The sequence below is a fragment of the Silene latifolia genome, chromosome X, assembly GCF_048544455.1.
Source record: "Silene latifolia isolate original U9 population chromosome X, ASM4854445v1, whole genome shotgun sequence".
Classification (NCBI taxonomy): Eukaryota; Viridiplantae; Streptophyta; class Magnoliopsida; order Caryophyllales; family Caryophyllaceae; genus Silene; species Silene latifolia.
In genome coordinates, this window is record NC_133537.1 from 326,775,729 (window position 1) to 326,801,131 (window position 25,403).

The window sequence follows — 25,403 nt, forward strand, 5'->3', positions numbered from 1 at the left end:
TCTTAATATGTACGTCTCTTCCATAATTCAGGCGATGAACGTTGCAGCGGCGCAGCTTCACCCTTTGGCCGTTAGAACTATAGTAGGCTTCGTGTGGCTGTGTCGCTTCAGGGGGGTGATCCCAACGGTAAACCTATTCCGCCGAATTCATTTTCTTCGAATGAATGTTCAAGGTGGCCGGGGGTGGTATAGCGTCCAGACTGAGCCAGGCTATCTCACCGTGCCTAAGCTCACCTCTTGCAAGGGCTGGAAGGAACGGTGGGTGTATGTCGAGGTCCCAGATGATTATCCGTTGCCTCGGTCTTTTCAGCACCACGTTAACTTGCGGTGCGAGAGCAAAGGGGAGCGTGAGAAGATGATCCCCAAGGGCAAGAATAAGATGGACGCCGGGAATGTCTATCTTAATGAGGACGAGAAGCAGGCACTGAAGCTTTTCGAGGTCGATGATGATGGGGCGCCGAAGGTTTGGTTGCCCCCGACGCAAGTCATCTTGATGGACGAGCCGCTTTGCTATGTCGGCCTCATACCGGCCCTAGCATAGGGTGAGTGGGGTCGGTGTGAGGCCCATTTCTGCTTTAAGGTTTTTCGTTGTTTGTTTCTTGACATGTCCCTTTGTCTAAGTTTTACTTTGTTTCTTTTACAGAGCACTTTGGTCCCGTTCTGTCTGAGCAACTCCTCGAGAAGATGGGGCTGGACAAAGACGGAAACGTTAAGGAGAAGAATCCGAAGGTCGATGTGCATGACCGCCGTCCGTCGCCTCGACCTCCGAAGGGCTTGGACGAGACGGCGGCCCGTGCCAAGGTAGCCGCTGCCTTGCTTCGTCGGGTCCGAAAAGCCAAGTCTACGGCGGCGACGGTGTCAACCTCTGTTCCGCCTCCACCAGAGGTGGAGGTCGTTGACATTGTCGATGGAGAGGATTCCGATGCTGAGGGATCTCCGCTTAGGCGTAAGAGGAAAAGATCTACCCATGCCACCGATGCTTCTGCTTCCGTCGCTCATGTTAATGCCAGCGCCGAGGAAACGGGTCAACCGGCCAAGAAGAGCAAGCCCTCTGGTACAGGTCTAACTTGCGGCTCAGATTTAGCCGGCTCATTAGATATACCTGATGACCGGCTCTCTGGTATGTCCATGAACGTTGACGTGGACTCTTTGGTTGAATTTTTTGTAGATCAACCGGCGCGTCATCCCCATTGCGAGCGGCGAGTTGAGAAAAGGCCTATGCGAGACGGCGGGAAAAATGCCGACTCCGTACTCGCGTCGATATCCAACGACCGGCTCATAGCGGAGGGTACAAAGCTGAGCAAGAAGGTTGGGATTTGGTCCGAACTGGTCGGCTCTCGTATTAGGGAGCAAGAAAAGGCCTTGGCCGAGACGGGACCGTTGATAGAGCAGCTGAGGCTCGATGTTGCTGCCGCAAAGGGGTGGCGGGAAGGCTAAGCTTGACCTCCTTGCCGCACCTGCCTGGCGCGGGTCGAGGAAATTGAGAAGCTGCTGTCGGCCGAGAAGGCCAAGGTAGAGGTGCGGTTCTGCTGCCGCCAAGTTGAAGGAGGAACGGGACAGTACAAGGGCGGCTACGACGTTGTTGTCGCCCAAAGGGAGGAGTCAAAAAAGGCGTATCGGCTCCAAGCGGAGTCGCATAGGGAGACTAGTGCTATCCTTGCCCAAAGGGAGAAGGATATTGAGACACTTCAAAGCACGATTCTCCCTCGCATGTGTGCTCGATATAGGGACCGACCGAAGAAGCTTTCGGGGAGGTGATAGATGAGGTCTATCCGGATGGCTCCTTTCTGTGGACAAAGTTTGACGAAATTTGTTCGACGATAGGCTCGAAGCTAAAGAGAAGGCTGCGGCGGATAAGGCCGCCGAGGATGCGAGGGCCAAGAAGGAGGAGGAGGCGACCGCTGCAAAGGCGGCCCTTGCAGAGAAGACGAGGGCGGCCAAGGAGGAGTCCGCCATCGAAGGCGGTGAGGATGCTAAGGTCGCTAAGAAAGGCTGCGGCGGATAAGGCGGTGAGGATGCTAAGGCCGCCAAGAAAGCCGAGGATGCTAAGGCGCCCAGATTGCATCTAAGTCGCTCACCGAGGGTAACGCTGGTGATGGCGGTAAGGGCAAGCAAGAACGAGGCATAGGGAGACGGGCGGTCGTCACCGGGCTCACCGGCGTCTCGGATAGCTTCACTATTCGGGGCCAACTATTAAGCCTTTTCTCCCTGCCATCCTTTTGGCGCTTCAAAGATCCAGTCCGAAACCTTTTGCTTTTTCTTTTCCTTGTATTTTGTAAGACCTTGGTAGGTAGAGTCTTGGCTTATCCCAAAGGGGACGGCCGTCGTCTGTGTTTCTCCTTCTTGTAACTCGTTATCCTTTCCTTAATGAGATTTTGCTTGCTTTGCCTCTGGCTTGGCCGAGGCCTTTTGATTTATTCCTTCACTTGTCTTCTTGCGTTAATTAATTGAGCGCTTTTCGTTTTTACCTTTGGCTTTAGCCGAGGCAGTTTAGGATGCGTATCTCAACTGTGTTTAACGTCTTTAAGCTCGGTCTTAATTTGCCGAAGGCAGTTGCGTTAATTAATTGAGCGCTTTTTCGTTTTTACCTTCGGCTTGGCCGAGGCAGTTAGAATGCGTATCTCAACTGTGTTTAACGTCTTTAAACTCGGTCTTAATTTGCCGAAGGCAGTTGCGTTAATTAATTGAGCGCTTTTTCGTTTTTACCTTCGGCTTGGCCGAGGCAGTTAGAATGCGTATCTCAACTGTGTTTAACGTCTTTAAACTCGGTCTTAATTTGCCGAGGGCAGTCGCGTTTCACTCGTCTCTTCCCGGCTAGTTACCGGGGCAACGGAGTTTACGTTTTGACCGCCGTTGAACATATGTTAGCATATCGGCTCGTCCCCCCGTCACTCCCGTTAAAGGCCGGGATGATCGAGGTTTTGGCTCTGTCTCTTTGTGTACATATGTTAGTATGCCTTCCGATTGGGGTGGATTAACACTTTGATGAAAAACTTGGATGACTCCTCATTAGATATAAATATGTATTGGGGTGCCAACAATTGTTTTGGGCAACTCATTGTTATACAAAGTATTTTTCGAGATTGTCGGTGTTCCAATGGCTCATCAAAGGTACATCTCCCATGTCCGTCCCCGGTATGTACCCGGCCTCATTTCTTCAACTACCTTGTAGGGACCCTCCCGATTGGCCGTCAACTTGCCATGGATGTTTCCTTTGTTGGTGGGGTGACTTCCTTAGGACCGGATCTCCTACTTTTAAGTCCCTTTTGTGGACTCTTGATTTTGTAGGCCCTTTTCATTCGGCTCTGATATACTGCTAAGTTGAGGCGTGCCGCATCTCGGCTTTCTTCGACCAGGTCCAGGGAGGTTCTTAGGCCTTCCTCGTTTTCATCTGGGTTAAAAGTGGCCGTTCTGAATGTTGGCACCGTCGCTTCAATCGGCGGGATCGCTTCGGACCGTAGACTAGGTGAAAAGGACTGCACCCCGTTGCTTCTTTCTCCGTGGTCCGGAGGGACCATAGAACGCCGGGTAGCTCATCGGCCCATCTTCCCTTGAGGTCTTCAACTGTCTTTTTCAAGCCGTTGAGGACCGTTTTATTGGCTGCCTCCGCCTGTCCGTTGCTCTGGGGGTGGCAGACGGAGGAGTATGCAAATTTGATGCCGAGTTCTTCCAACCAGCTCATTATTGTGTCACTCCAAAATTCTCGGCCATGGTCGAATACCATGACTTGGGGTAACCCAAAACGAGTTATGACATTTTCCCAGATCACCTTTCTTACGGCCGCGCGGCATTTTTCGCAGCACGCCACGGCCTCAACCCATTTGGTGAAGTAGTCGACGGCGACGATTAGGAACTTTCTTCCTCCGGATGCCGTTGGAAATGGCCCTAGTAGATCCATTCCCCACTGTGCAAAGGGAAGGGGATTAAGCACTGGTTGTAGGTCTCGGGAAGGTGCGTGTATCACCGGAGCGTGCATCCGACGATTGTTGCATTTTTCGGTTTTGTTTTGGAATCTTCAAGCATGGTGGGCGAAGTAGCCGGCTCGGAGAGCTTTGTGGGCTAGTGTTCTTGCCCCCATGTGATGACCACAGATGCCTTCGTGTATTTGTCAAGATTAGCTCTGCATCGGCCGGACCGACACACTTCGGGAGTGGCACGGTCACGGACCTCTGTATAACTCTCCTTCGAATACCAAGTACCTTTCTGCGATCCTCTTTATCTTTTGTGAGAGGTTGCGGTCCTCAGTAATTCATTTGACAGTTTATACCCCTTTATCGGAGTCATCCATGTCGTCTCGGTTTCCACGTCGCACACCATGCCGATGGTTTCGTCAATGCTTTTAGCGTCTCGATGTCCACCAAGACGGTTGGCTGATATTCTTTATGGTTGAACTGGCCAGCTTTGAGAGAGCGTCGGCCGGTTGTTTTGACACTGGGATGTGTCGCATTTTGAATGACTTCAATTTTGAGGTCTCGGCTTTTACCTTTTCCAGGTATCTTACCATCCCATCGTCCCGAGCCTCGTACTCTCCTTCGTATTGGTTAGTTACCAAGAGAGAGTCTGTTTTCAAAATGATGTGTTACGCCCCGGCTCGGCTAACTCAACTCCGGTTATCACCGCCTCATATTCGGATTCGTTGTTTGAGGTCGAGAAGGTAAACTTCAAAGCGTACTCGAACTCGTCCCCGTTTGGGCCGATGATAAGGATGCCGGCTCCTGAGCCGTTCGTTGTGGAGGATCCATCGGTATATACCTCCCACATGCCGGGACACGATTCTTCCTGATACGTGCACTCGGCCAAGAAGTCTCGCCGGCCGCCGCCCTTTTATCGAAGGCCTTGGTTTGTATTGAATGCCGAAGCCGGATAGCTCCACCGCCCACTTGATGAGTCCGCTGATTGTTCGAATTTTTCCAGTGTTTTCTCCAACGGTGGTCGGTTAAGACCGTCATGGGATGTGCGTCGAAGTAGGGTTTCAACTTCCTTGCGGCAACAACCACGGCAAAGGCCGCTTTTTCAATCAGCGGGTAGTTTCTCTCGGGCAACCTTGATGTATGGTGATAAAGTATATTGGGTCGCTTTGCTTGTTTTCTTCTCGACGATTACAAGATCGACCGTGGCCGAGGTTCTTGCTAAATATAGATATAGCGTTTCCCCGGCGTCGGTGGTCCGGGAGTGGTCGGGAGAGTTTGCGAGATGGGCCTTCGATTGTTTGAAAGCCGTGCTCTGTTCCTCCCCCAGAAGTCTTTATTCCCTTTTAGCACTTTGAAGAATGGGGTGCTCTTGTCGGCTGACCGAGAGATAAAACGGGCAAGGGCCGCCATCCTTCCGGTCAGTATCATAACCTCTTTGCGATTCCTCGGCTCCGGCAGGTCTAGAATTGCTTGGACTTTCTCTGGATTGGCATCAATTCCCCTGGCGCTAACAAGCACGTCGAGGAATTTGCCGGCCCGGACACCGAAGTTGCACTTTGTAGGGTTAAGCTTCATCTTGTATTTCCTTAGTGAACAAAATGTCTCGTGTAAATCGGCTAGGTGCTCGCCGTCGGACTTGCTCTTGACAATAGCATCGTCGACGTAGGCCTCAATGTTTCGCCCTTTTTGATTTTGGAATATTTTGTCCACCAGTCTTGTGTAAGTCGCCGCAAGCATTTTTCAAACCAAACGGCATCATTTTGTACATGTAGGTGCCGTGTATGGTGATGAATGCGCATTTAGGCATGTCTTCCTCTCGCCATGAATACCGATGGTATCCCGAAAAGGCGTCGAGCGGGCTCAAGCATTGTGTAGCCTGCCGTTGCGTCTATTAAGCTATCTATCCGAGGCAAGGGGTAGCAATCTTTCGGGCACGCTTTATTAAGTTGCGTAAAATCAACACACATCCTCCACCCCCCTGATGACTTTTTAACCATTACAACATTAGCTAGCCATTCAGGGTATGTACAAGGGATGATAAAGCCTGCATCTAACAACTTATCAACCTCGGCCTTGATGGCATCTTCCTTTTCGGCCGAGGAGTTTCTCACCCTCCGCTTCACGGGGGCGGGCGCTGGGGAGTACGTTCAGCTTGTGAACGATGACCTCCCGGCTTACACCTGACATCTCGGCGGCCGAGTATGCAAAGACATCTTTGTTCCTTCTCAGCAGGTCTAGGAGATCGGCCCTGAATTTTGGTTCCAGGCCGACACCGACAGTCACGGTGCGTCCTGGATCAATCTCTATCTGTTCGGTCTCAGCCCCTTCGACCATGGCGACGTGGTTGGTGCTCATCGGTTCGTCCTCCTGTCTTAAGGATGGGTTCTTCCCTTTTTCTTCTTTCTTTGCCACTTTGAAGGATTGCATGTTGCATCCTCTGGCCGATATTTGGACGTTGACCACCTCGTCTTTTTCGTTCTTTGAGACGAGTTTATGAACCTCCCCGCGATCCGAGACATACATCAGTGTCAGGGCCCGGATGGACATTACAAAGATCGACCTCACTCGGGGTGACGCGACCGATGAGAACGTTGTATGCGGATGAGCCGTCGATGACCACGAACTCGGACATCACATTCTTGGCCGCGTCGGATTGGCCGAACATCACTGGTAACTTGATAGTCCCTGGGGGACCAAGCCTGCCCGGAGAAGTGTACAATGGGTTGGTGCATGGGCTAAGGTCCGCAATTTTCAGGCCGAGCCCCGTAAAGCACTCCCCGAACATGATGTTCGTGTAAGCACCCGTGTCGATCGGGCATCTCATGACCAGGTGGTTAGCTATGTCTAAGTGGACTACGAGTGGGTCGCTATGTGGGGCGATGACTCCTTCGTAGTCCTTCTTCCCAATAGTTATGTTCGGGATGTTGGAAGCGCGGGCCGCTGCAGTGGGCACGAAGTTGACGGCCTGATACAGTTCGTTCATGTGCCGCTTGTGCCCGTGAGCGGATCCGCCGTTCGTTTCCCGATGACAACATGAATTGTTCCTATTCGTTGAAAGACGGATTTTTTGTCTGAGCCACCGGTGTTAGTCTTTTGGCCTCCGGCAATATACTTGCCGAGGCTCCCTTTTCGGATCAGCTCTTCAATGGCATTCTTCAAATGCCGGCAGTCGTTGGTTAAGTGACCGGTGTGGCCGTGGTACTCACAGTACAGGCTCGTGTCACCGTCCCCCTAGGTTTGGGGGCCTTTCCCACTTCCTCGCCCCTCGTTTCGCTCGGGAGAAGACCTCGGCGGCCGATACGACCGGGGGGGTGTGATCTTTGTACTTCTTATGGTAGTACGGACTGAACTCCCCGGCGTCCGCCGGGTTACGCTCCGGCGGGCCTGTCGGTCCGCGACCTATTATTGTCACGGCGCCCTTCATCCGGCTTGTCCTCCCTGTGGATCTTTCTTTTCGAGTGCCGGCCTCGCCGTGGCCTATCCATATTTTGTGATAGTCTTCGACCTTAATGGCCTGGGTCGGCCAATTTCTGGCAGACTCAAGGCTCGGGCCACCGCACTTGATGAGTTCGTTTTTCAAGTCCCCTGCGGGGAGGCCTTTCATCGGTGCGAAGGCCGCTAGTTCATTGTTCGGCTCCCTAATCTGCCGAACCCCGGCATCGAACCTCTTCACATAGCTTCGGAGTGACTCGCCTCCCTCCGCTCGATGGTCGGGAGATCCGATGTCTCAACGGCTCTCCTTTTATTGGTAGAAATCTTTGGGCCAAAACGCGTCTCTTAGGTCGGAATAGGAGTATACCGACCCATCGGGTAGCCCCTTGTACCGGCTTTGCGCCATTCCAACCAAGGTCGTTGGGAAAACTCGGCACTGGACCTCGTCAGTTGCTCCCACACCGACATGTGAGACTCGAAAGCCTCGGCATGATCGGTTGGGTCGCCCTCTCCTTTGTATGTTATAGACGGTAGCTTTAGCTTTGGCGGCACTGGTCTCTAGGACGAGGCACCGAGGGGGGTGTCGACCACGTGTCTAATGACACGCGGCGATCGGCTCCTCGCATCCCTAGTCCGACCCCTCTCCCCGTGGCGGGAAGGGCTTCTTCTCCGACTACGGTGAGTCGGACTCCTTCTTCGACTCGGCGAGTCGGACTCCTTCTCCGACTCGGTGAGTCGGACTCCTTCTCCGACTCGGTGAGTCGGACTCCTTTCGCTCGTCGGGGCATGCCTCGTGGGCGTCGCGGCGACATCGTCCTTCCGCGAGTGCGGGAAGGGCTTAGTTCTACCACCGACACTTTGGGCTCCCGGCGTCTTGGTAGGCTCGGCCTCTCTTAGTGCTTCGTTCGGAGTTTTTCGGAGTCACCTTTTGGGCCCTAGCTTCTCGGACGGGTCCCGCCGCTCTTGTCGGTGTGATAGTGTGTGTGAGCCGCGGCCGACAATCAGTCCGGGGAGTCGCTTTGCTTTGCTTTGCATCAACCACACGCCCATGATGGTGACCTGGTCGGCGGGCGCGGCGTATCGGCATTATTGGCATCCCGAACTCCGGTTGAATTATCCGCCGGTGGAGGGTCGCACAACCGAGAATGGTGGACGGTATCATCTGGGTGGAGGGGCTCTTCGGTTACGAACACCTCTTGTTCTTTTGACATCTTCTTAGCTTTTTGGGTGGGTTTTTTTTTGTGTTTGGGATTGACTAGCTTCTAGTATCTACTCCCCACAGACGGCGCCAATTGTTCCGGGTATGAATTCCGAAGTAGGTTAGTTTACCACGCTAGCTTTGTCGAATAATGCCTCTTCTAGCCTTGACTGCTCTCCTCGGCCTCTCCTGCAATAATGAGCAAACTGAGGGCTTGGCTTTGTGCCAAGCGTACTCACTCCGACGCTCAAGTCAGTGAACTTATTGTGATTAAGTAGTATGTAGCTTGATGACGTGTATTGTAGAGAGATGAGAGAGATAATACCAATTTAAGTGGTTCTTAGGTTAGATTCCGGATCCCTTCCTCAATGAGGATTGAGGAGTATTTATAGACTTTCACCTTTTGTCACGTAGTGGCCAAGTGGGCCAAGTGGCATAGCGGTGGAAAGATCGATCTACCCTCGGCCGAGGGACCTATGGCAGCCTGGGCGAGCCTGGTTGACTCCATGCCGAGGGTTCTTGGATATGAGTACGCGGGTATGTGCCCCTATTTGGTAGGTTGCCATGCCGAGACCGGCCGGGCAGCCGAAAGGCTGCATCGGCTGGGATGTCTAAGTCATTGGTTTGCTGTGGATATCTTTGACCTCGCTCAATATGTTGACTTGGTCAGCGGGTGCAGAATATGCCCCATCAAGTTGGTTCACTAAAAAATGTTTGGCAAACTAACAGGTAGCTGATTATTGGTAAATCGCATAGAAAGACATAATAAGTACTCCATATTTAATATCGATTTTTCTAATGTCTTCCCTAAGGGAACATATTAAGAGTCTAAATAAAGAAATAATTAAAGAAATATTACAAATTGAAGGGTAGAAAAAAAAAAAAGACAGGTAAGTTTATTTCTTCTCACATGCTACTTTTATTCTGATAAATAAGTTACTTACAAAATCACAAATACTTATAAAAAAATAAAGTAAATGAGTTTTTTTGGTAAGAATGAGCTTAAGCTTGTTTGCTTTGCAAACAAGGCTTAAATATTAGATTTTTTCAAGATCCCCTAACCTTTCTAATATCAAATTTATTTCATTTTAATGTTTTTTGCCCATGTATCAAAGTCACACGAAAAACATTATTTACAAAAAAAAAAAAAACAATCACAAATTTATTAAACTATATTTCATATTATATATTTTGCGTAGAGTTTTTAAGGATAAGTAGTCTTATTGTAAATAATCAAAGACTACTTCGCTTAAAAACAAATAGTGAGTGCGATAAGAACGGTAACACTATAATTATTCAATCACCCAACGATTTTAATGAAGTTATAAACTAATAACTAATGTTGTCACATATGATAGATACAAGGAGTATAATTATGACACCTATTGTTTTACGTAACACCGTTTAGTTTTACTTAGTTGTTGAAGGTTAAAATAATTTGGAAAATTCATAAAGGTATGTTTAAGTTATATAGGGTTCATTTAGGTAATTTACACCATGTTTATGGACATGGTTTTGTATTTAATTAAAAATTGATGGTACCTGTAGTAGCGACGTACTATAACTATGTCGCTTGATATTTTACAAATGATATGATTACTAGTTTACTACTAATTAAACAACAAACCTTTCGTGCTAAAAGCAACATAGGTGATCAACTACAACAAACCACGAACTTTTGTTTCATTAAATGATTCAATATAGTTAGACCTTTTTTTTTATCAACTTAAGCATATATTTTAAAGATGATCCTAATAAGAGCCCCGTGCATCGCACGGGTTTTCCAACTAGTATTATCATAATTTAACAAAAAAATTGTTAAAACTAATAATATTCACGTTTTGGATAACATAACCAATCAAGGGACATTCGTAAAAGAAACGGTATTTGTTTTAATAGAAATGGTTGCACAAAACACAATTAGGTGGAACATTAATATGACTTTTAAGAAATCTGCCTTTCGTAGGGAGGCCTTCAACATAGGCTTTCCAAAGGAAAAATTTTAACTTTAATTTGGAGAAATATTCAATTTCAAATCCAGTAAAATTCACAGACAAATCCAAAGAAGGTATCCAGAATATCATTAAGTGGCAGTAAAATGTTGGTAATCTGATTAACAGTATCGTTATTCACTAAATTGAATGATTTTACAAACATCGATTTTCATAAATCAGATCTAAAATAACTATAAATAACATAAATCAGGTCTAAAGTAATTAAAAATTGGGTTGATAAATATATCATCGAAAATAGTGTATAATTGAAATTTAAGCCCTCAGATGAGCCTACACCGAGAAGAACCAAAGGGGGGCATATTGGGAATTTCCATCGTCACACGCAATTTACACACAAAAGGGTACGTCGTGGAAACAACAACTAAAAATTGCACCTACAAATACCAAACGAAACACCACCAAATAATCAGAACTAAAATCCCAGTTCAACAACTATTCCACCGTACCCTACGTTAAAACAACCAAAACTATCCTTCAAATGGGTTCAACGTACGAGGTCGAAGTTACCGTAACCTCAGCCAAGGACCTTAAAAACGTCAACTGGCGAAACGGTCCTAACACACCCTACGCAGTGGTATGGGTTGACCCGGATCGAAAAGTCTCGACCCGGGTTGACGAAGAAGGTGATACTTGTCCAAGGTGGGATCAGACCCTTGTCATCCCGCTCAATTTTCCGATTGAGGATGCTATCCTTCGCATTGACGTAGTCCACGCCCATGCTGAGTCCGATACCAAGCCGCTCATTGGCTCCACTAAGCTCCCTCTTCGGGAGGTCGTTGACGAAGTTGGTATTGGAAGTTGCTTACCCCGCTCCCTTAAGCTCAAACGTCCTTCAGGTAGGCACTGGCGAAACTAAAGGGGCTAGCAGGGCGATCACCTAAAATTTTAAATTTTTTGAGATTTTTAGTTAATGTTTTTATGTTTTTTTATGAGAACTTTAATTTATCTTCTCATTGGCTTTTTAAAAGTTTACATAAAAAAAATATCATTACATAAAACAAAATATTTACTTTTTACTTTATTATGAAAAACGTCTTTTACAAAATATTATCTTCGACTAAAATGACTAAATAAGATATAAGACGCTTTTTAGTAAAAGAAAGATAGACGGAATACTGATCTATTGTTAGTCTGTTCTTAGAAATATTCGCACTTTTAAGTTTTAACTATAAATTTTGATTCCGTTACTACAGGTAGGCCTCATGGCAAAATCGACGTGGAAGTCAGCGTACGCCAACCGCGATATCAAGCCCCTGACCCGTACCATGCTCCACCATACGGCGTCAAGCGGGATACCGGCTATGGCGCGCCGCCACCCGCTGGCTACCCCTATGGACAGCCAGCTTACTCTGAGCCTAGCTACGGTCAGCCCGGTTATGCTCAGTCGGGTTATGGTCAACCCGGTTATGGGCAGGCGGGGTACGGGTACGGGCAGGGAGTGGAAGAGGAAAAGAAAAAGAGTAAGTTTGGGGGAATGGGGACGGGATTGGCTGTGGGTGCCGTGGCTGGAGTGTTAGGTGGAGTGGCATTAGCGGAAGGGTTTGATGCATTGGAAGATCATGTGGCTGATGAGGCTGCTGAAAGGGTGGAGGATGATCTCGCTGACGGGGGTAATGACGACGGTGGTGACGATTGGTGATTATCTTAAAACGTTATTCAATCCGTTTATTATGTCATTTTCATATGTTTGTTCAATAAATAAATGGTGTATTTTAATCAAACATATGAATATAAAGGGACTAGAGGGATTAAACTGAGACAAGTGCAAAATTCAAGTTCATGGACTACTTCGCTTTCGTGAATTTTAATGACATTATTCGACGGAGTATAAGATTTTATAATACCTTATACTTTTAGTGATTTTGTCCTATATTGAATATTTTATATGACGGACTTATGAAAAGACCACAATTCATATATTTTCCCTTGTTGAATAATATAATGACAATGGCTGTTACCACTTTTTCTGATAATTTGTTTTCTAATTTTATTTTAAGATGTCTCATTTTTTTATTTTCATTTCTGTATTGAAAATGTTTTTGACTGGTAAATTGCTCATGGTCACAATTCACAAATAGTCACCTCCTTTAACTTTGATCTTTGTGATAAATCAAAGATAAACAATAACCCGGATAGAGAAATTATACGGAGTATAATGGTTTTTATAAAAATCTCCATTTAATTTGTATATTTATAAACGATTGGTCTTCCTTGTGACGGGTTACCATTTGTGGCGGATATTTTGTGAGTTAAAATGGTAACAAAATGGGTTAGTGAAGAGAGGGGACCACATAAATAGTGTTACAGAGAGAGAAAAAGTGGGTACTTTGTGAGGTAAAATGATATCCGTCACTCAAGAGTGACGGATATGTACCGTCACAAACAAGAATTTGTGATTTATAAAAAGACCAAAATATGTATGTTTCCATTAGGGCAGAGCAAAAAATCCGATTATCCAAACTGATCCGATATCCGATCCGAATCTGATCCGAATGTTTGGATATCTGATCCGAAAGTTAAGTTTGGTTTGGATATCTGATCCGAAATCTTTGGTATTGGTTTGGATATGGATATTAGAATTAAAACATTTGGATATCCGATCCGATCCGAAACTATAGTTTTCTAGTATAATTTCGAGAAAATAAAATTTTATTTGATACAACAATTAATTAATGTTTAAAATATTAGAGAAATATCTAGGTGGTACTTAAATTTTATGTCGAGAATATTGGAATAAGAATACTAAAGAAAATCATCATGTAAGACTATGAATATAATCGTGTTTCAAACTTAATTTTAAAGTAAATTCTAAAGTATGGATATCCGATGGATATCCGCATCCGATCCGATTATTTTGGATACCCGGACATTGGATATCCGAAACATTTGGTTTGGATATTGGATATCTAACTTCAGGATTTTTAATATGGATACCCGATCCGAACTAGCACTTTGGATCAAATACCCGATCCATACTCTGCCCTAGTTTCCATGGATGTCGTTGTTATCTTGATTTGATTATTGGGGGAATAAAAGTTGGATACAATGGTCCAATGAGAGTGCGTGCCATTACTTTTACTAAATGGCGTGGGGTTTGCTGTTTTATGGTGTGGTACATGATTAAGACCTTCATTTTTTATGAACGATGATGTATTGATGTGGAATATTCGAGTACTACTATATTTCCTACATAAATGATAACAGTTAGTCTTAATCCCGTCACAAGTTTGTTACCTCTCACAAAAAGGGAGAAATGACAAGGTGGGATACCTCATATGTTTTCCATTCACCTCTTAATGGACATTTTGTGAGAGGAAACGGTATCCATCACAAGCTTGTGACGGATATCACCGTCACAAATGAGAATCTGTGAAATGATAAACCTCAAACGCAGATTAAGCAAGTAGTAGACATAGTAGTCGCCTTTTTTGGGCCACTAACCCATGGACCATGCCATCCAAAGTCTTGCTTTACTGATCATTTAGACTCATTTTGCTTTACTAAAGCCACCCATCTAATCGAAAGTCGGATTACACAAGTCATGTTCAAATTGGAAAACCTAAGTATGTATTTATTCATTAAAATTTGGGAGAGACGGTTTTTCAATAAGTTATTGAGTGACCAGTCTTTTGTACCTTTTTATTTGTATTTCGTGACCCTTTTGTTATTGATCGTGACATAGTAAGTTCGTATCTATTTACATAATAAATGTACTCATTTTATCTTTAGTTATTATTTGTGCCTATTTTATTACCTTTAGTACCACTTTTTCTTAAAATTGTAAAATAGTCTCTCAATAAATTTATTGAGAGAGCGTGTTGAGAGAACGTTTCTTAAAAGATCTACTCGTTTTTATTTATTTTCAGGTGGTGGTTTTGAAATTTAAATAGAGCCCTTCATTTTTGTTAAGCAGGGGGTGTTTGGTTGGCACCATGGGAATGAATTTTAACTTCATTCAAATCCCTTAGAATCTCATACTTACTTTCTCTCATTGGATTCCAACTCTATTCATTCATGCTTATTATTAGTCGTTTGATTCAAAGTATCGAAATGAATTGTGATACCATAAAGGTATGGTGTTAGAATCTCATACTTGCTCACAAGTGTTTGGTTCGATTTTGGAATGGATGGGTATAGTAATAAGGTGAAATGTATTTAGAAACTTGGGTGTATACATGGGTATGAGATTCCAATGGGTTGGAATAAATAGAATTCATTGGGTATCTAACTCCATTCTGAAACCCTCCAACCAAACACTATAATTGATTGAATTCAATTCAATCAATTCTTTCCAAAAACTCCAACCAAGCACCCCCTAAAATGAAACAACAAAGTTTTTATAGGAATGAAATTAGAACCCCATACTACTATGATTTCCAATTCAATTTCATTACATTTCTACGAACTGAACCAAACACCCCTATGTTTTCTCTGAAAATTTAATTGATCTTAGAGCTTTTTGAGATATTTGCATTGTTTATATGAAATTAAAGAGCGTTTTAGATAAGTTCTGTCGTGCAGGTCACAAATGAGCACAATTGCCCCAATAAAAGTGGTTGTTCTAATTTCAGAGGATATTTAGAGATGCGTACCCCCCCCCCCCCCATACCCCTCTTGTATGTTCCATGGAAATTCTCTCATTTTTTTCAATATATTTGTTATTACCTAATAAAATCCTGATTACTTGTTTTGCTCTATCATATTCCCTCCACTTTCCTATTTTCACCCCATTTCCCCTTTTTGGCAAATTATCTATCTTCACCCCATTTCTATTCTTTCCTTATTTAGTAATGCATATGACTAAAGTGTCCTTGTACAATTTGTGATATTACAAGATTTACCATTGCTTTTTGGGCCTAATTTTTCTGATTAAAACACTAACCCAACCCAAACCTAATTACCCTAATGACTCCCTCCATATTACTCAACCCATTTATGAATTTCCCACGTAAAACCCTAACTCTCCTCCTTCAATACCCACCTAGAAACTTCCGTCATTGTTATTCACTCAACCCCCGCCTCCCTTCTCTCACTAGAAACCCTAACTCTCCCTCTTTGCTTTCTTTCACAGTGCCTTTTCTTCTTCATTCCTTCACTTCCTCTCCTGCTTTGTTCTCTATCTTTCCTTTATTAATGTCGAACAACTCTTACATTATTCTGATCTTCATGGCTACATTATGCAAGATGCGGATGATGGGTTTGACGGTTGTGTTGTTGATCCTTCTGATTTGGTCAAGATCCCATACATTGAAATACTTCATCAATCTCATTGCCTGCAAAATTCATTAAATAAGATCAAGGTTAGGTGACATCCTTTTTTTTTAGATCTATTATTAATACAATTGTTTTATGGCTTATAACATCATAAATTTTTTTGGATTTCTTGTAAAAATTCAAAATTTTTGCTATTTATACATTCGTTTTCATAGATCTTAAAAGTTGATTATTTCCGGGAGTATTTTCATATTGTTTATAATGTTGTGATTAAATTTTTTGTTTCTTGCAAAGGAGAGAAAGAGAAAGAAGGAGGATGAAGAGGAACACCTGAAGGAAGTGAAGCAGAAAGTGGCTTTGAAGGAGGAAAAAGAGATCGGTAAAGGGGCTTTGGAGGAAGGGAGTTCGGTTGAAGAGACGGAGTTTGAATCACCTAGCCAAAACTCGCAAGATCCGGGTGATTTAGGGAGTTTTGTTGCAGAGACATAATTTGATGCTCATATGGATCTTGTTCTTGAACACGATGTTGTTGTTGCTGAGCCTGACTCACCATGTACAAAGTACATGAATGCTTATCTGAAAAGAATGGCGGATAAGCGTCCTAAAACCCCTGACAGCACTATAATTGGGCCTGTTGAATGGTCAACAACGAGCTTTCAAAAATTTGAAGCTTATGTGGCTAGATTCAATGCTAAGCATAAATAATTCTCTGTTATTGGTATACTTCTGGTCTGAACGTTTTTCTGTTATTTTGATCATTTTACTTGAAAATTTTAATGCTGCTGGGATTTATATGCTGATAGGTTTAATTGGTAGGATTTGTTTGTACTGCATTTGCTTTTGTTGAGTACTTTACAATGACTGAGTTTTTTGTTAGTAGTCTTATATGGCTAGATTAAATGTTAAGAATAAATAATTTCTCTGTTATTGTTATACTCTGATCTGAACCTGTTACTGTTATTTTGATCAGTAATTGAAAATTTTAATGCTGCTGGAATTTATATGCTGATAGGTTTAATTGGTAGGATTTGTTTGTACTGCATTTGCTTCTGCTGAGTACTTTACAATGACTGAGTTTTCTGTTAGTCTTCTGCTCAGTGATGATAAAGCTTAATGCTTTGAGAGCAGTTAGGTTTTTAGGGAGAGTAGAATGGTAAGTGGCCAATAACTACAAGTAATTAAGCCAGCACATGCTCTACCAATGAATGGGTGTGTGTGCTCATATATGTCAAATACAGTTTAGAGCTCTATGATGAATGTTCCTTAATGGTTTGAGAGCTTTCTTTGTTGCCTTAATTAGTGATGCTATTACTCTATTTGACGAGCATGGTCTACCAGAATATTGTGTGTGTGTGTGAAGTAGGCTTTATTACTTGACACAGCTCAATGACGAGACCATTCTTAGGCCTGAGAGTTGATGTCTCAATGCATAAGTATGAAGCTTAATGCTTTTCATTTGACATTTAAACTGAACTTTGCATAAATATGAAGCTCAGTGATAATAAAGCTTAATGCTTTGAGAGCTGCCTTGTCATTCTGTATTCATATAAGAATTGATTCCACCATATCTTGTGTTCATATGGCTTCAGGAGACATTTCTTGTGTGAACATAAAGCTCAGTGATAAAAATGCTTAATGTTTTGAGAGCTTAATCATTTTCATTTCAAACATTGCTCATCACAAAATACATAGTCTGTTGGCACAAAATAAATTCAAACCCTAATAATGTTTATGGCTTAAACATTGTATGTTTGCAATATTTAAGTTATAAACACTCATCTAAAAAGGATGATTTAAGACAAGAGGCACACTTATTTCATTTAAGTTTGCATCCTTGCCATTTACATGTAAATGAGTAAGACATTCCCTAACTATTGTTTCATTTGCAACTAAATTTCTTGGTAAGGTTCCAGCCAATCTTTGTGCTTTTTTCTTCAGATGTGCTACCTTATAGTTATTGTGTCCTTTTAGCTTAATAATCTCCAACATACATGCTTGTAGACTAAGCCAAACATCACTTAAGCATTGTGCTGGTTCTTCATCCCAAGCTTCCAACACATTGGACACCAACTTATCAACTGTGCTTGCTCTCTTTTTTGTTTGCAATGACTGTATTGAGTTAAAAAATTCTAAGTCTAACACCTTGAGATCTGGTGAATTTGGTGGTTTTTGTGTCAAACTAATGTTGAAACCATTTGGGTTAGTTGCCATTAAAAAGTCAAGGTCATTACCCTTTATATGTGGCTTTGCATTGTCCTGCTGGATGATGATTTCCTTGCTCGTTGATACTGGCCATTTACTGTGAATGGCCTGGGATCACCTTATTTATTAGCATATCCTTAATCACTTGTTTGTTTATTGAAGCCACTAATTTGGTTTCAAGAGTTCCAGCAGGTCTGTTTTTTGACCTCCTTTTAGCTGGATCTTGGAAAGTAAATGGGAATATCCCTATTTTTCCATCAAACAAAAGGTTACCATCTCCATCATAAATGGGTTTTGAAACTGCAGCCATAAACATGACTTTAATGATGAAACTTTTGCTTTGACAATGTCTATAAGGATCAAATTTTTCACTCAATAGAAAAAACTTAGCTCCATCTTGTGAGATATAGAACCATTTCTCATCAATATGGACTATATTTCCCATGTCCTTAAACTTCAAAGAGTTCGATATCCTATCATAACTTAACTTTAAAAGTGAAAATATCAACCTGTTGAACATGTTCTCATCAGTCAGACTTGAGTGCAATGCTGATGTATGGCTTCGAAGTTTACCTTGTTTAACCCAATTGAAAATTGTTGTTGCTGAGACACCAATTGCTTCACCAAATGCATGCAGTGATCCCCTTTATCCCATTGGTGTAGCTAATATTCCGTCTATTGGTACTTCAAGTCTTTTCCTCCCTTTTTTACCTTTAATTATGGAATTCAGCTGCAAAGAATCACCATTTTCTCTTTGATGTTTAGCAATCCTCCTTACTTCAAAGATTGTTTTCCTGTCTACTTGATATTTTGCTGCAAGAAAGTTCTTTGAACCTCTTATTGGCTTGTCATCCTTGCTATTCTCGAATAAATAGCATCTTATTCTATGTCTATCATCATTTGATAGATTTGCATTTTTTTATTAATGTTGGTAAGTGTATTATGTTTTACTCGTATTACAACTTTTTTATTGATGATATTTTTTCATTCAACTTCTGACTAACGGTTTTTTGAAGTGCAGATTATGGCAAAGAAGAAGAATAGAGAAGAAGAAGAAGAATATGGAAAAGAAGAAGAATATGGAAGTGAAGAAGTTGTAAATTATGTAGTCTTATTGTACTGAGTTGTAATCATAGAAACTGTGTAATAGTTTAGGAAACCAAGGTTTTTGGGGGGAACATTTATGACTTTTTAAATTTCCCTCTCATTGTATTTTGGAGGGAAATGAAAACTTTGAAGTGTAGTTAATTAATTTAACAATTCTATTAAGCTTTCAGTTTATAAGCTCTAATCAAGCCCCACTTGCTTCTTCATGAATACTTTTTCATTCTTTATTCAACACCCTTAATTCTTGTGCAAAATGAAATGGGGGTGAACATAGATAAGTGGAGGGAGTATTAATACTCCCTCCTAGTCGCTCATTTCTTCTCTCTTTCCTTTTCCATGGTAGTCAGATTTTCTTCCCTCTTTCTTTTTTTTGGAAAGGTTTGTGTGGTCCAAATTCATTTGCATGTGGGGTAGAGTGTTTTGTGTGGTCTAAAATCACTTTCTTATTTCTTGTGCAAAATGAAAGGGGAAGAAATAAACGACTACAAAGAAGTAGTTTTTATTATCACGGACTTTCAAAAACTCGACAAACAAAGTATATAAAATTAGAACCCATCAAGTTTTTTCGAACTAAATTTTACACATCTTATCATCAAGGCTCTCACTTTAAAACCAATTCTAATAACATTACCAAAGTCAATTGTGGTTAAAATTTAAAATGAGTGAAATATCTTTAGTTTGATCGCATAAGCGCCAGGTTTGTTGACTGGTCATGACTGGACCGAAACCGGAATCACAAAAAAATCAAGCACCAGAGACCAAACAAAATAAAAATTCCGGACCGAACTGTAACAGAAAATGTCGGTCCAAGATTGGACCAGAACTTAGTTTGGATAGATGGATATGTGCCCTGAAGTATAGCTGTTCATGGGCCATCCCGCCCATCCAACCCGCTTATTACGTGGGCTTGTACAAGTATTTTTTACCCGAAAAATTAAGAGGGCGGGCGGAGCCCAACCCGCCAAGTTAAATGGGCGGGTATGGAAAACAAGAAAATCCTGTGGGCCAGCCCATTTGGCCCGTTTACTATTTAAATCCTTTACTTTTGTTCTTAAAGAAAAACATTTTCAAAGAAAATTATATCAATTTTATATGGATGTAGAACACTAAAATAATAAGTAGATTATAAAGGTTAAAATATAACGAAAATATTTATATATTGAGCACCCTTATATATTTTAATTATCTAAATTGAAGTTTCGTGTTACGTCCCATTAGCCCATGGGCCGCCCGACTTTTGACTAAAGGGCAGGCAATGACAAGGATAATTGGCCAATAATTAAGGCCCAACCCAGTCCAAGCTCGCATTTGAACAGCTCTACCCTGAAGCAATTGCTGAAAAGTAGTCTCCATCGATTTCACACTAGGGCTTTGCTCAAGGACTCAAAAACACAGCCCACAAACACACCATTTCCCAGCCACTTTCCTACGAGCCCAATAAATCCTAAAACTCAAAAACCATAAACCCTAATAAAATCCCCCTTTTCCGCCTTCTTTATAGTCCCCCAATCGTCTCCTTCACTTAAACCCTAATTTCACTTCTCTATTTTTCCCTCTCTCTAATTTTCTCAATTCTTACCAACAACAATGGCGCCGCCAGGAAGAGGTAATTCCTTCTTTTTTTCGCTTTCTTCTTTTACTACTTTCTTCTTTTATTTTTATGGCATTAGAACATCAATTACTCTAATTTTAATTTCAATTTCTATTAATCACAAACAATATATGGCGTTCTTCTTTTCTACATTAATAAGTTCTCTCAAATTAATATTCATCTGCTGATTCAAGTTTTGATGATACTTAGCTACTCCATTTGCTAATTTTTTTATTAAATTTTCGATTCTTGAGTCGTATGTTAAATACAAAGCGTAGTTAATTTGTTGCTATTTGCTAAGTTTTTGATTTAATACGAAGAAGTGCATACAGTGTTGCTAGCTAAGTAATTTATTTAACTCGTTGCGACTTGCTAAAGTTTTGCTGAAGCGCTCGACTTGTTTAATTGCTTGCTAACTTATTTAACTCGTTGCGACTTGCTGAAGCTCTCATCTTGTTCCGTTTCTAATGGTTAAGCTTTTGCTCAAATACGAACCTTACCTTACTTGTTGCTAATTGCTAAGCTCTTACTGAAATAGTAAGCGTACTTAACTTGTTGCTACTAGCTAAGCTTTTCCTCAAATAGGAAGCGTACGTTACTTGTTGTTGTTACTAGCTAAGCTTTTGCTCAAATAGGAAGCGTACCTTGCTTGTTAAGCTTTTGCTCAAATACGAAGCGCCTACTTATCTTGTTGATACTCTATAAGCTTTAGCTCAAATACAAAATGCATTGAGTTGAGTTTTTGCTTCACTTAATACATTTGTATCAATCAAAGATACAAATCAATACATTTTGAATACTTGGTGCGACTTTCTAGGTTATTGCTGATGATTTGTATCTTTGATTGATTTTATTACATTCAATTTGTAGCACATATTAGTAACTGATGACCTGAACTCCGAGTAGCTACTTTAAAGATTGATAATTTATTGATTTAAGTGGCTGATTGAGTTGGAAATGAACATTAAACAGGAGGAGGAAGAGGATTTGGAGGCCGTGGAGGAGGTAGAAGTGATGGAGGAAGAGGCGGCCGTGGTGGAGGCCGTGGATTTGGTATGGGTGCTAGAGGTGGAATAATGAAACCTGGTGGTAGAGGTGGTGGGCGAGGTGGACCTGGAGGAAGAGGCGCACGTGGTGGTGGTCGTGGAGGTGGTAGAGGTGGAATGAAGGGAGGAAATAAGGTTATTGTAGTGACACACAAGCATAGTGGAATTTTTATTGCAAAGGGTAAAGAAGATGCTCTTGTAACCAAGAATATGGTTCCTGGTGAATCTGTTTACAACGAGAAGAGGATTTCTGTTCAGGTGAATACTACTTTTATTACTTGATTGTCGTGGATTACTTTGTGGTTGTGTTGTAATGTTTGCTTGCGAAGTTTTGAAGCTATTCACCCTTTATGGTTGTGTTTTTCAATTGTTGAAACTTGAAAGGGTGTTAATGTTTATATATCATGTTATCGAAAGGGATTATGTTTATAAATCGTGTTATTATCACCAAGATAGTTGATTTTGTTGCCCACTTATCATGTAAGATGGTTGTCTGTCCTGCCCTTTCATTTATATTGGCAATTAGATAAGTTGAATATTACAAAACCCAAATTACTTAATTGGATATTGATGTTGGAAGGGTAAAAAATAGGGGGATGATATAGTATGACAATCTGGATGAATGATCCGTGTAATGGAAGGTTCTCTCTTCTCGCTGTTTGTTTTATTTTCAGATTTCTTTGTGGCCTGTGGTATAATATTGTTTATTTGGATTGAGTTGTGAACTGTTATTTGGTTATGACTTTATGTGTTGTATATATTGTTCAAAATAAAAAATGTTTTTTTCCCTCTTCAGCAAGACGATGGAACCAAGATCGAATACAGGGTCTGGAATCCTTTCCGTTCAAAGTTGGCCGCTGCTATTCTTGGTGGTGTTGACAATATTTGGATTGTAAGTTCATTGTTGTCCAATGTCCTGTTGATTTGTCGTCCTTTCCACGATTTTAGGACTTATGAAAGTTATATGCTTCATTTGGACAGCAACCTGGTGCTAAGGTGTTGTATCTTGGTGCTGCATCTGGAACAACCGTGTCCCATGTTTCTGATGTTGTCGGACCTGTAAGTTATTTTATGCATTATGCTTGATTTAATTACCTTTGCTGGAAGTCGTTTTTTTGACGATATTGTCTTTGTTTTGGCAGGAGGGTGTTGTTTATGCAGTCGAATTCTCACATAGGAGTGGTAGAGATTTGGTTAACATGGCAAAGAAAAGGACTAATGTTATCCCCATTATTGAAGATGCAAGGCATCCAGCCAAGTACAGGATGCTTGTCGGCATGGTTGATGTAATATTTTCAGATGTTGCTCAGCCTGATCAGGTCTGTTGCCACTATTTTTACATTGCTGTTGATTTCCCTTTTTTATCAATCTCATTTACAACTGTTTGGTCGTTGCTTTTCAATCGTCATGGTTTTGGAGTAAATGTTACTCCGCATTTGTTTATTTTCAAGAGTTCAGCATGCTATTTAACATTTATCATCTTAAATTTTGTTCTTTTTGAGTATTTTTTTTATTGTTCTACACTTGAAATTCAACATAAAAAATTTTGTTTTGACGAATTTTACTTTTTTTGATTGTTTTATCTTTTTTTTTTTTGGAAAAGTTGAAATGCTTGTTTACCAATAGTTCTACATTTTCTTTCATTACATGAGTGAGCATATGATGACCTTCTCGGATTCCCCTTCAAGACATATTGGGTGATGTACAAACCGAGCTTCTGATGCATTAATCACCATCTTTAGTTTTATTTTTCTTTGTTTTCTTGCCAGTAAAACTCAAAAACTTTTTAAGGGCTATAATTTTTTCTATTGAGCATCTAATCTAGCATATGATGAGTTTATCGGATTCCCCTTCAAGACTTATGGGTGATGTAAGCTCCGACTAACTGATGCGGTAACACTTTTCTTTGGTTTACTTCAACTGTTCTCACGATATTGTTGTTAGGAGTATTTAACTTGCAGTTAGCTTCTATTATTTCTGAATGTTTTTTATGATTACAGGCTAGGATTTTGGCTCTCAATGCCTCGTATTTCTTGAAAGCAGGAGGTCACTTTGTCATATCTATCAAGGTTGGTATAAACCATTTTCGATGGTTTTACACTCCTTTTACATGTGTGAACAACCTACAATCCCCTTATTTACACACAATAGTGAGACCAACCCATTAGCCATATAATGCAAGGACAGATTGGCTTGATGTTACGCATAATACAAGGGATTATGCCTTGCCATGCCCATTTAATTGTCCTTGTTAATGGAGGCCTACAGTAATCCCACTTTATTGATTCTTAATTAGTTTATTAATTAATTAATTAATTGTTTTCTTCAATGACAGGCTAATTGTATCGATTCAACAATGCCAGCGGAGGCAGTGTTTGCCTCAGAAGTGAAGAAGCTTCAGCAAGAGCAGTTCAAACCAGCTGAACAGGTTACTCTTGAGCCATTTGAGCGTGACCATGCTTGTGTTATTGGTGGTTACCGTATGCCTAAGAAGGAGAAGAAGAAGGATTGATCTGCTCGAGCACTTTTTGCTTAGGTTGTGCGACTTCGGTCACTGTTTTGTACCATATAAGTTAGGTTTTGCTCAAGAATTATGTGAGATAGGCTCTTTAATTCAAGTTTGTTTCATGAACTTGTGACTGGATTTGGTATTTTGTTAGCCCTTATTTATCAGGTAAAATTCAGTAACTGCGCGAATGCGTTCCCTTGCCCTTGTATTTTGTACGTCGATGGTTGCTCTTTGTTTGATGTATGATGGCCAAGATTTCAACTTTCACCCAAATGAATGGAAGTCAAGGTAAATGTTGAATTCTTGAGATCTTGGTCAAGTTTGGTATCCAATAGATGGGCTAGCCACCGGTTCATTTTAATTGGTTGGGGTTAGTTCACATGTTAATTAAAGCTAAACATGACATTTTCCTCGGTGGATGTATTCATAGAGAGTGGAGAGTAGAGACCTTATACAAGGTTAGGAAGTGAACCACATTTTGGATTGTCGAAGTGGGAAATGTATTAAATTTGAAATTTAGGGGTCGTTTGGTTCAACAAGTTGGAATAGAATGGAATGGAGTTTGATAGTAAGGTGGTATATTAGGTATCTAAATCCATACTTTCCTAATCTTGTTTGGTTCACTACTCGGGATTGAAATGGAGTGGAGTGAGAAACCATAAGAGTATGTGGTTTCAATTTCATAATTCAAGGAGAGGAGATGGGTATGGGATTCCAAGGGGTTGTGGTGGAATGAGAATCCGAATTCTAACTCCATTCCAAAATACCCAAACCAAACACTAATGAGTAGAATCATTCCATTCCAAACCCTGCAACCAAACACCTCCTTAAACTTATGAGAGGCTGTTTGGTTTTGAGTTTTCACTAATTCCCTTTATTTGTGTTTGTCTGATTATAACAAAGGGAATGAAATTCTCTCCCTTACCCCCCCCCCCCCCCACTTTTCTAACTTGTTACCCCTCAGTCCCTTAACCATTAACCACCTCACTTACCAACTGCTTCTACCATCACCATCGCACTTGCGACCACTATGGCAACACCACCAATGCTATCACAAACACGCCATCACCGCCCCTAACGTCATCACCGCGACATCTCCCCTACCCACAACCTTTCACCTTCATTAGGAACCTCCACCATAAACACCACTCGAAACCCACAACCCCCCTGTCAGAATT

General features: G+C 41.8%; 2 protein-coding genes and 2 non-coding genes across 4 annotated transcripts; all 4 read left to right on the forward strand.

Annotated features, from left to right (window-relative positions):
• The first annotated feature begins 10,968 nt into the window (after positions 1–10,968).
• On the forward strand, positions 10,969–12,313 carry LOC141618317 (uncharacterized). The gene is made up of 2 exons (XM_074435419.1): positions 10,969–11,392; positions 11,750–12,313. The coding sequence occupies exons 1-2, from the start codon at positions 11,035–11,037 to the stop codon at positions 12,193–12,195; spliced, it is 804 nt and encodes a 267-aa protein (XP_074291520.1). The 5' UTR covers positions 10,969–11,034; the 3' UTR covers positions 12,196–12,313.
• An 8,250-nt stretch (positions 12,314–20,563) lies between these two features.
• LOC141618319 (rRNA 2'-O-methyltransferase fibrillarin 1-like) lies at positions 20,564–24,428 on the forward strand. The gene is made up of 7 exons (XM_074435420.1): positions 20,564–20,685; positions 21,643–21,974; positions 22,513–22,608; positions 22,698–22,775; positions 22,859–23,035; positions 23,717–23,785; positions 24,052–24,428. Exons 1-7 carry the CDS (start codon positions 20,667–20,669, stop codon positions 24,226–24,228), a joined length of 948 nt encoding a protein of 315 aa, XP_074291521.1. The 5' UTR covers positions 20,564–20,666; the 3' UTR covers positions 24,229–24,428.
• LOC141625742 (small nucleolar RNA snoR60) lies at positions 23,370–23,441 on the forward strand. Its single transcript, XR_012535507.1, has one exon. It is a non-coding gene; the product is annotated as a small nucleolar RNA snoR60 (small nucleolar RNA).
• LOC141625745 (small nucleolar RNA snoR60) lies at positions 23,539–23,609 on the forward strand. The gene has a single exon (XR_012535509.1). It is a non-coding gene; the product is annotated as a small nucleolar RNA snoR60 (small nucleolar RNA).
• Positions 24,429–25,403: the final 975 nt, after the last annotated feature.